At 42.6% G+C, this 10,742-nt stretch overlaps 1 protein-coding gene across 2 annotated transcripts; it reads right to left on the bottom strand.

The window, feature by feature from the left end:
* Positions 1 to 447: 447 nt before the first annotated feature.
* Positions 448 to 10,178, bottom strand: LOC310695265 (uridine phosphorylase 1-like). 2 transcript variants are annotated; one of them, XM_083479421.1, is made up of 8 exons: positions 9,700 to 10,178; positions 7,525 to 7,590; positions 7,225 to 7,377; positions 6,696 to 6,854; positions 5,754 to 5,868; positions 5,029 to 5,238; positions 1,812 to 1,958; positions 448 to 643 (listed from the first exon to the last, which is right to left on the bottom strand). In XM_083479421.1, exons 3-8 carry the CDS (start codon positions 7,300 to 7,302, stop codon positions 504 to 506), a joined length of 849 nt encoding a protein of 282 aa, XP_083335547.1. In that variant the 5' UTR covers positions 7,303 to 7,377; positions 7,525 to 7,590; positions 9,700 to 10,178; the 3' UTR covers positions 448 to 503. The 2 variants fall into 2 exon arrangements, with proteins under 2 accessions (XP_083335547.1, XP_083335546.1); XM_083479420.1 differs by having other exon boundaries at positions 7,225 to 7,342; positions 9,700 to 10,176.
* Positions 10,179 to 10,742: the final 564 nt, after the last annotated feature.

Genomic DNA, 10,742 nt, shown 5'->3' with positions numbered 1-10,742 from the left:
AGCATTCTGCAAAACTGGACCTATAACACTGAAGGCTCAGTTTCATGTTGACCTCAGATGAGCCTCACCAGTTCAGGAAACAACTAACAACAGATGACCTCAGTGGTCGAGCTGGGAAATAAGGGTTTGGGTGGTCCCTGAGGTACCATGGAGCTAAGTAGTTCAGGACATGGTAAATTAATACAAGGACTTCCATGGTAGATGGGCAGCCAGTAAGGCTATTTAACAATGGACAATGGTGTCACATGTCTGCTAGATGCCTCTACCAGCAGTCTGGCCACCACATTCTGCACCAGCTGAATCTTCCAAACCAGACCCAAGGTTTATTGTGTGTTTGTCATGCTTTGCTCTCGTTTCCAATTATAATGACAACGTGAATGAGGAATATGGATAATATGAAGCATGAACTGTAGTGCAATTGGGTGTGGAAGAAATGGCATAAATGGGTTTGTGAAGGAACACGGGATTTTAATGAAAATGAGAAGTTTAAAGAAGAAGACATGTCACTTCCCCCCAAGACGCTTCTTAAGAAACTGCCCCACCAACTTCTGGGGTCTCTCTTCGTATTCAACCAGGACTTCATGAGAGCTGGTGATCTGGTCCCCTTGAAGTCGATTCAGGAGTGTAACACAGACCACAGCACCTAGAGGTCAGTGAAAGAAAACAGGAGAGGACCCAAAATGTGGCTTTCAAGGGAACACAAGAGAATGAAGAAGCCAGAAGCCAACTTCTCTTGCCTGCCTAATGCTGCTGTGATAGTCATTTAACACTTTCCCCTATTATTATTATTATTTAAAATTGTATAGTGCCCTTCATCCATATATCTCACAGCAGTTCACAGCATAAAAATACAAGATAAAAAACCACAAGATACATAATAAAAGCAAGAACAAGAATAAATCAATAAGCCCACTCCTACCCACTACACATTTAAAAGCATTCAAGTCTTGAAGATATGCAAAAGGCCAAATTCTGTTTTCATGCTAGCCAAGATTATTAGTAGTAGAAGTAGTAATAATATAATTGGTATTAATACCAGTTCTGGTCATTGACTTCAAAAAGGATATTGTACAATTGGAAAAGGTTCAGAAAAGGGCAACCGAAATGATCAACGGGTGGAGCAAATCCCCTATAAGGAAAGGCTGCAATGTTTGAGACTTTTTAGTTTAGAGAAAAAGCAAGTAAGAGGTGGGATGATAGAAAAAGCTTCAATGCAAATTTAGGAAGGGGGATGTTCCCTTCCAAGACGGCTGACATTCAACACTTTAGATTTGGCACCTATGTAATGCAAGGTCCACTGCTTTTTGGAGGGCTCAGAACCACCTGACATCATATGACACCAAAGCTGCCCACCTATCAAAAGTGGCCCAAGAAAGGGTGACTACTTTTTGTTCTGGCCTGCTGGACAAAAGTGGCTAACCATCCCTGGCTTAAAACAAACCACAGTTTAGCACTATGTGTAAAGTAGGCCACCGTCCTCTTCCCAGGATGATTTAATGCAATCTGATACCTGCATGTAAAGAGTCTCATTTGAATGTATCCTCCCACATTCTCCTTTAAAACTTGCCAGATATATCTGATACACTCTTGGTATCACCATCAACAAATTTTGTCCACCAGCAACCCTGATGAAGAACTATGGAGAACTCAAAAGCATGCACACTATTTTGAGAAATTTTGGTCTGCCAGATCAAAGTATCACCTTAATAGGAACTGAGCATTAGCTAGCAGCTACCTGAGAGGCTGAAATTCATAGGTCAAAGTTTGACCCTTTCTACAGCAGATGCATCAAGACTGGCTGCACGAGTTACCTTTGATACCACTAAGATTGCACATTGCTGCAACAATGGCAGATTCCATCTCGATATTTCTTACTCCAGCCTCGTGAGCTGCCTTCAAATATTTCATTTTGTCTTCTTCCGTGTAGGAACAGATAGCACCATCAAGGCGAGCTTGACCTAAAAATATCACATCATATATTATTGACACACCTTGCACACAGAAAAAAATCACATTTAACAATACCTCATATTTTGATAGTGTTGTGGGGGTCAGTCTAGATGACACCTGTGGTTCATTTCCTAATCTTTAATCCTATGTATAGGAAACCAGGAAGCTTGCTCAACCAGTCAGGCCAGTTCCTTTGTCAAGGTTATGACCTTAATTGCTTAGCCTTTTTCATCTTAAAGGAGTGAACTCTGGGAACTGTAGCTCTGGGAAGGGGATAGTGGCTTCCTATCAATTCTTAGCACCCTTAACAAACTACAATCCCCAGAGTTCTATAGGGGAAAACATGACTGTTTCAGTATTCAGTAGATTTCAGTAGATTTCTGACCACCCTGGTTAAGGCATTCGTCTTCACTTCCAATTTCCAGACTTAGAATCACAGAATCATTCTGTTGGAAGGGACCCTGTGGGATATCTAGCCTTGGTCAGGGGAATATACCTGTTGTGGTTTCCCACTAAACCCCTAAGATCCACCACTTCCTTGTGCTCTCTCTTCTCACTTATTCCCACCTAAGCTTTTAGGAATGTCAATTTCTTTATTTAAATATTTTTTTGCCCCACTGGTGTTTTACACCAAAGGCTCCCAGAGCAGCTTACAGATCAATTTTAAAAGAAAAGACAATCCCACATCAAACAGAAGTGCCTTTTACCAGCTGCAGCTATTCCTGGATTTGGCCATTCCTGGAATGGGAAAGCCTGGCCACAGTAGTTCGTGTGCTGGTTACTTCAAGACTGGATACTGCAATGTGCTCTGTGTGGGGCTTTCCTCATGCTTGATAAGGAAGCTGCAGTTAGTGCAGGATGCTGCAGCAGAATTGCTGACAGGAGTGTGGCCTTGTCAGCATCAACACCTGTGCTCAGAGTTTGAAAGAGTTTGGCAAGAATAGTTGGCAGAGTTTGTTGTACTTCTGTTCTACTTTCAAAATTTCCTCACTGGCTTGTTCATTCAGTCTGTCTATTTTATTCTGTACATCATCAATCTTTCTACTTCTTCTTCTTTGGTGATCACTTGTAGCTGAGTAAGATTGTTTTCCATAAACATGGTCTTAAAAGTGAGTCTGTGACTGTGGAGGCCAGTTCTGGATCCACATGTCATTCCACAGTTGGGACATAGGTTTTCGGGTGGGAGTTGATCATGGTGAGTGTTTGCCAAGTGTGCCTTCTTCTTAGCGCACTTCTCCCTTTCATCCTGAGTTTGAGTGTCTTCAAAGTCCATGACACCTTTGGTAAAGGCTGTTCTCCAACTGGAGTGCTTACAGGCCAGTATTTCCCAGTTATTGGTGTTTATACTACTTTTTTTAGATTTGCTTTGAGAGAGTCTTTGAACCTCTTTTGTTGACCACCAGCATTACGCTTTCCATTTTTAAGTTCGGAATAGAATACAGTGGTACCTCGGTTTAAGAACAGTCCTGTTTACGAACGATTCGGTTTACGAAATCCGCAAAACTGGAAGTAGTGTCCCGGTTTGTGAACTTTACTTCGGTCTAAGAATGGAATCCAAATGGTGGAAGGCCACCGGTGGAAAGCGTGCCCTGGTTTAAGACCAGTTTCAGTTTAAGAATGGACTTTCGGAACGGATTAAGTTTGTAAACTGAGGTACCACTGTAGTTGCTTTGGAAGACAATAATCAGGCATCCGCACAACATGACCAGTCCAACGAAGTTGATGTTGACACTGGTGATCTTTGCTTCTTCCAGTACACTGGCATTAGTTCGCCTGTATTCCCAGGTGATGTGTAAAATTTTTAGGAAACACCATTGATGGAATCATTTGAGGAGTTGGAGATGGCGTTTATAAGTGGTCCATTTTTCACAAGAATACAGTAAGGTTGGTAGTACCATAGCTTTGTAAACAAGCATGTGCAATTGCTTCCTGTTGCTCTTTGTCTGAGATCTCATCAGCCCCATCGTGGTTGGAGTTGAGCTCCTTCTTGCTGACTTTGGCCACCAGCGCCCACATCTTGAGAGCAAGAAAAGGTGGCGAAAGCAAGCGAGAGAGAAAGGCAGGCAGGGACTGAAAGAGTGGAAGAGCCACGGAGCCTCGCCTCAGACCGGGCTTAGCTGGAGCCGCTGCTTCTCCTCTACCTCCTCCTCCTCCCATCTCTTCCTCTCACCTATAAATAATTTTAACAATAACCAAGGAACATACAGTGCTATTTTTCTAGAAAAAGAGGTGCTGGAACTCACCATGAACACCTCCTTCGTTCTCTTAGAATGGCAATGGCAATGGCAATGGCGCCCCCCTGAGAGGTGCAGGAACTGAGTTCCAGTGAGTTCCCCCTGAAAAAAAGCCCTGGGAACAGATCAATCTCTGCTGAGCTGCACCCACAATTGTGAGGCCTGAAGAGGTCATGATGATGCCGCCCCAGCTGTTGCCATTGGCTGAGGACGCTCTGTGATGTCATAAAAGCAAATGGTGGCCAGCTGAGTGGATATAAAGGTGGTCCTTTGCCTCTTCCCCAACAGGACACAGCAGGCAACATTACAGTCGCTTGGCTCCAGCTTGCTTCGTTCGGTCACTGTGTCTGTGTTCCTGCTCCAGCCTCAGAGGGGGGAAGCACACGAATGTAAAATAGAATGTCCCTATTTTCACCTGAGGAATGTTGGAGGGTCTGTCTCTGTTGCACAAGGATGCGCCACTCATGTAATGTAGAATCCAAAGTCATCCTTGGAATAGGAAGTAACTAAGAACCTTTTCTTCTTTACTAATGGGACCTCTGTGTGCATGAGCGTAGTGGGGGCGGGGAGGGGCAGCTGCCCCCCCAATCAATAAAGATCAATAAAAATACATAGCTAATTGAGGTTCTGCTCCCCCAACAAAAGGCCTGCCCCCCCTAACAAAAATCCTGGCTACGCCCATGTCTGTACATTTTATTTTACCTTTTAAGCAATGTTAGCAATGTGTGAATGAGGCAGAACAAGGTCATAGGACTGAGCAACTTCAAACTGAATCACATTTCTCCCCCATCCCTGCCTGAGACACAGTATTCAGACCAATGGGGCTACATTGAAGCAGTCTTACCTTCATAGAAATCTAAGGTGCACATTGTGTTCCCAATGACCGTATTGAACTGATGCAGTTCCTTGCCACATTCCAGCAGTTCCTCAGCCAACTTCTCATCGAAGTCTGTGTTGCGAAGTACAGACTTCCCTAGGACCATCTGTTCTAACTGAGGCTTGAAAGAGGCATTGACAGCCTGTTTGGTGATCACCACAGATCCTGGCTCCAAACCTGTGTGTATAATATACGCGTGTGTGCACACACACACTATATACCAGTGATCTGACACTGGTGTCTGATAGGATTCATTGCACTTTGGGATTTTGTAAACATGTTCATGTTGTTGATCTTTTATTACTAGTATAACATAGACATTATTTGTATTTATATTGGGTCTCCTTTTCTTAAGTATACTGAGAAGCATCTGATCTGAAAACAAAACTGAGCCTTCAATTTCTGGAAATGCCTTTTCATCCATGTATTTCTCTAATTCTCTTTTTCAAAGCCTTCCAAGTCCACAGGTGCACATTGCCACCTGTGAAACTACTTCTTTTCATTTTAGCTGGCACCGACTTAAACGGGACACCCCCCCCCCAAAGTTTTCACCAGTCTGTATTATCAATTTCACAGTATAGATCCATTTCCCATAGTGATTTTAGGGAGCCTGGTTTGATCTAAGCACCACAGCCATCAACCACAAAAACACTTATTTAGAAGGGGGAGGGGGAAAGACTAAGAGGAAATACCTATTCCGCCAGATGTGCCAATGCGAATAATGATGACGTTGGAGCATTTAGCATGATGCAGAAGTTTGATGAGCTCATGCAACATAGTTGCAATGGAAGACATCCCTATCCCATGCTGAAAAGGAACAACAAACAAACACCCCCTTCTATCATCATCATCAGAGTTTCCCACTGAAGATAAATATACCAAATAGCTCGGGTTCCTCCCCCCCCATATCAGGAACAGAGATATAATTGCTTTTAAAGTATCTGTGCTCCCAAGAAAGCTAGCATGATGTAGTTTTCAGAGTGTGGAATTAAAACCTGGGAGAGGCCAGGCTTCAAATCCCCACCCAGCTACAAAGCTCACACTGATCTTGGGTCAGTCCCTTACTCTCAACCTGACCTCCCTCACATGGTGGTTGTGAGAATGAAATGAGGAAGAGGAGACCTACGGACACCACCTTGAGCTCCTTGGAGACTGTATTCCTCCGTCTATAAGATGCCCCCATGTATAAGACGCCCTCTATTTTGGGGGACTCCAATTAAAGAAAACGGGGGGGAGATGTATACGTGTATAAGATTCCCCCAATTTTTTGACATTTTAAAGGGAAAAAACCTAGTCTTATACACGGAAAAATACGGTAAATGTAATAAACAGACCTGGCTGAACTCTTTAATATTTATTTATTTCCATCCTTCCCTTCGAAAACGTTTTTCGAAGCAGATCTGCCATTCATGAAGTACAGCAACGTCAATGGTAGAATGGAAATGAAAGCTGAAGAGTAGCAGAACCTTGGAGCCAGTCAGCATCTCTCAGCCTAGCCTACCTCATGGGGTTGTTGTGAGGATGTGACTGGGAGGGGAAGCCAACTGTGTATACACCACCCTGAGATCCTCAGAGGAAAGGTGAGAAATAAACTCAATGCAGTAAATAAGTAAGATAACGGCTTGTGTACTTACGCTAAGTGCTAGCACAGGGCCAGCTTTGTACATGGCGTACCGATCCGTCGCGGCACAGATGTTGGGCAAGTCGCAGGCCGGGCTCTCGATCGCCAGCTCCTTAGTGATAGATGTGATGAAAGCTTTCATCCGCAAAGGGCTTCCACCAGTGCATACAAACTAGACCCAATGACGTTTCAAAGAAAGAAAAAGGAAGATTTTTTTTATAATATTACTCAGTCTGCTAAATGTAGATAGATCCGGCTATTCTGTAAAATGTTACTGGTGTTATATATTAGATGGGAGAAATCAATTCAGTTCACACTGAAAGGTGAACCTACCAAATTCACACCTTCTGAAACAATAGAAGTGAGACACAGCTCACTATTAAAATTCACACTAATCCAGAATTTGCAATGTAGCTCTCCAGGCAAACAATGTAATTCCATCCTTAGGTCATCAGGTGTTCCTTAAGTACCTCTTCCAAATCCAATTTTTAGCCATCAGAGTTTAATGATTCAGTGTTCTGACACAACGTTTATTTTCTTACCTTCACATCTCCAAACAAGGCAGGTAAATTGTGGGTCCCAGTGCCAAGAGCTAAATGATACAGGACGTCCTCTTTCATCTTCTGAAGGTGGGGGTTGGGGACACGAATGGTGGTTTCTCTATCAATGCAGAGTAGATGGGCATGAGATTATAGCTATGGCACAAAAACAAGTAACGTCTAAGGAAACAGCAAGATGAGCGCCATGACCTCTTAATTATAGCTTTGATCCAACCCTGGTATTCTAAAGCCTACTGATCGCTTCAGTTAATCCAACTGGGTCATAACACTTTTTACACTTACTTTGATGGCTGTTCTCCCTCTGCCTTCTTAGCTGTGCCTGTAGAAGCCATTCTGTGTGGCTGGAGGCTGAAGAAGAAAAATATTGGAGATAAACCAGCATCTTTAGAGACCTACTATTATCCTGTTAAAAGACTATTATCCTGTTATTAAAAGACGCCTGCTTCTTGGGATAAAAGCAATGACAAACCTAGACAGCATCTTAAAAAGTAGAGACATCACCTTGCCAACAAAGGTCCATATAGTAAAAGCTATGGTTTTTCCAGTAGTGATTTATGGAAGTGAAAGCTGGACCATAAAGAAGGCTGATCGCCGAAGAATTGATGCTTTTGAATTATGGTGCTGGAGGAGACTCTTGAGAGTCCCATGGACTACAAGAAGATCAAACCTATCCATTCTTAAGGAAATCAGCCCCGAGTGCTCACTGGAAGGACAGGTCATGAAGCTGAGGCTCTAATACTTTGGCCACCTCATGAGAAGAGAAGACTCCCTGGAAAAGACCCTGATGTTGGGAAAGATGGAGGGCACAAGGAGAAGGGGACGACAGAGGACGAGGTGGTTGGATAGTGTCTTCGAAGCTACAAACATGAGCCTGACCAAACTGCAGGAGGCAGTGGAAGACAGAAGTGCCTGGTGTGCTCTGGTCCATGGGGTCATGAAGAGTCAGACACGACTAAACAACATTATCCTGTTATGCACACCCCAGTTCTGAGTGGTCAGAGACTCCAAGGATGCCTGCACTTTCCAATGGTTTGGTTGTGATGTCCTTAGGATATATGATTTTATTCATTTACGCATGTATACAACAAGAGCATACGATGGAGGTGCTCTTGTCATTGGCACCATGGCAGATTTTGCTACCCCATTAAGGTTTCTAGGAAGGCCTTCAAAGTTATAGCTTTGGTTCCAACAGAAGAGAGCAAGTCAAGCTTCCCAGTTCCAGACCAGACTAAGAAAAAAGCTATCCCCTACTTCTAGGAAAACTGCCAGCCAGGTGAGGTGAGGGGCCTATTCCCACTTCTGGAGGTATCACTAGCTAGCTGTTTCTATGGCAACACATGTATACTTGACCAATTCTTTAGATGTGCAAAAAGGATGCTTAATGGACTGGGCAAGGACTGTTAACTTAGCAAAGAAACAAGTGTGACCAAAAAATTTAACAAGTATAAGACAACAGGCTTGGGAGGGACACAATGATAAATACCAAAGGTACTTTTAATCTGTTTTAGTATTTTAATGTTCTTATGTTTTAAAGTAGGGTTGCACATTTTTATTCAATTATTTTCTCTAAACTGCTTTGAGGTTTTTGTTTTAAACAATCAAGCGGTGTGTAAATTTTATGAAATAAATAATACAATAACAGCAGCTAAACCAATCAAGCCCCCAAACCTACAACAATAGCAAAGCAAGTAAATAAGTGACAAGGTTATAAATAAAATGCTTTGGTGATAAGTTTCTGTACAGGAAAGATGGGACATTCAACTGAACTAACCCTACAATCTGCATATGGTCAAGCGTTAAAGGCACACATCACTTTGTGTAGAAATTGTGGTGGGTTAGGAAGAAGTTCATCCTTTGGTTGGAAGTGACCTTGCAAGTTATCTACTCTGACCTCCTGTTCAGTATAGGATCTGTATGTAATGCAGGAGTCAGTTACAGAATCTCTGGAAGATAGTGATGCAGGTTCTGTTTTAAAGACCAGGCAAGAAGAAGTCTAAACTTCCTAAGACACTCTGTCCCATTGTCAAATAACTCCAACTTTCTTTAAAACAAACAATTGTTTTAATTGTTTTAAACTGTAAAACTATTCCTTAATTTACCTGTTGGCCTGCTCATTTCTGATGATCTACAGGATTTTTACAGTAGTATTAAACCATATTAAACCATAGATCTATGCAGGCTGTAGTTAGGTTTTCAATCTTATGGGAGGGTTTGAAGGAGGAGAATCTCCCCTGCCCCGGGATAACCTGTGTTTCAATTACACTTAGGAACTGTAGTTCTCTGTCTATGGATCACTGATAGTATGATCAGCAATTTCACCTGACCAGAACTCCTAAAATTCTTTGAGGAAAAACCTTGACAATTAACCTGGATGAGAAGCATCAATGGACCAAGAAAATCTCAACTCTCTAACACACTCATGTGAACTATTTTTGTGCCATAAAAAATAGTATTTACCTTTTTGTCTAAGAGCCCCTTTGCTCTCTGAAAGTAATTATCCAACCTGTATCCTCTGAAACAATGGCTGCCCTGGTGTCATTTATCTTTCTGCAACAGAAGATCTGATTGGCCATCCGGCTCATTACATCATAATATCACAGAAATTGTTCCCTCTCAGAATACCTGAGTTTGGAGGAGTCCACCAAAGTAGATTGGCAGTGGGTTCCAAAGAGACCAAAGAAAGTCTCTCCACTGGGATGAGTGTGAAATGGGATTCAGTTCACATTTAAAGGCAAATCTAACCAATATAAAACACAGCCATCCTTTGGAATTTGCATTTCTCTGAATTTTGCAGTGTACTTCTCCAACCAAATAATGCTTACAAAAATGAAGATACTAAGGGAAAGTGTCCATCAACATTAATATATCAGTAAAAATAACAAAAGTGAGTTATTTGGCTGCAAAAATGTGTGTTTTAGTCAAAACTGCATACAAAAATGTGTTCCTTAGGAGAAACTCACACTAACATGCTAGTGATTTTCCTGTGGATGGAGATATATATATATATATAATTGCAGATGGCCACAGAAATGTGGAAAACTGAATTTCAGATTGGAGAAACTGAGTGTGAACTGAAATGCAGGGCTCCTTCCATTCCTATACTTGGCTAGCCACTGCTCACTGGCGGAGAAAGGGGGTGGGGATGGGGCGGTCCACTCCGGGTGTCATCCCTGAGGGGGGTGACATCACCACGGGCAATCGCGCATCAATTGGACGTGCCTAAAATGGTCGCTGCCTGTACTGCTGTTTACCACCCCCCAGTGGTTCGTAACAACCATACTGTTGAATGCCACCCTAATCTCTTGAGTGATGAGATTCCAGGGGTACCCAGGGTTCGTGTTTCCTTCAAAATGAGGTACAGCAGAGACTATGGTGTCTTTATGATAGATGGTTTATTTACACACACATATACAGGGTGAGTCTTTTAAAAGAGGCCCCGTGAAACGTGTACTCTGTATCCACAGCTTATATTCGGAACCAAACACTGCACGCTCGCCTCC

Source organism: Podarcis liolepis (genome assembly GCF_965112155.1).
Source record: "Podarcis liolepis genome assembly, chromosome: 16".
Lineage (NCBI taxonomy): Eukaryota > Metazoa > Chordata > Lepidosauria > Squamata > Lacertidae > Podarcis > Podarcis liolepis.
The sequence above is the reverse complement of the archived record's forward strand: the minus strand, read 5'-3'. Positions and strand labels throughout refer to the sequence as shown.

What these genes read in the sequence shown, in the direction of transcription:
- LOC310695265 (XM_083479420.1), bottom strand. Translation starts at nt 7,574, where the DNA reads ATGGCTTCTACAGGCACAGCTAAGAAGGCAGAGGGAGAACAGCCATCA. An exon ending in GCCCTGTGCTAGCACTTAGC is followed by an intron (nt 5,869 to 6,695) that starts GTAAGTACACAA and finishes GTTCCTTTTCAG; the next exon opens with CATGGGATAGGGATGTCTTC. An exon ending in CACCTTAGATTTCTATGAAG is followed by an intron (nt 1,959 to 5,028) that starts GTAAGACTGCTT and finishes TGATATTTTTAG; the next exon opens with GTCAAGCTCGCCTTGATGGT.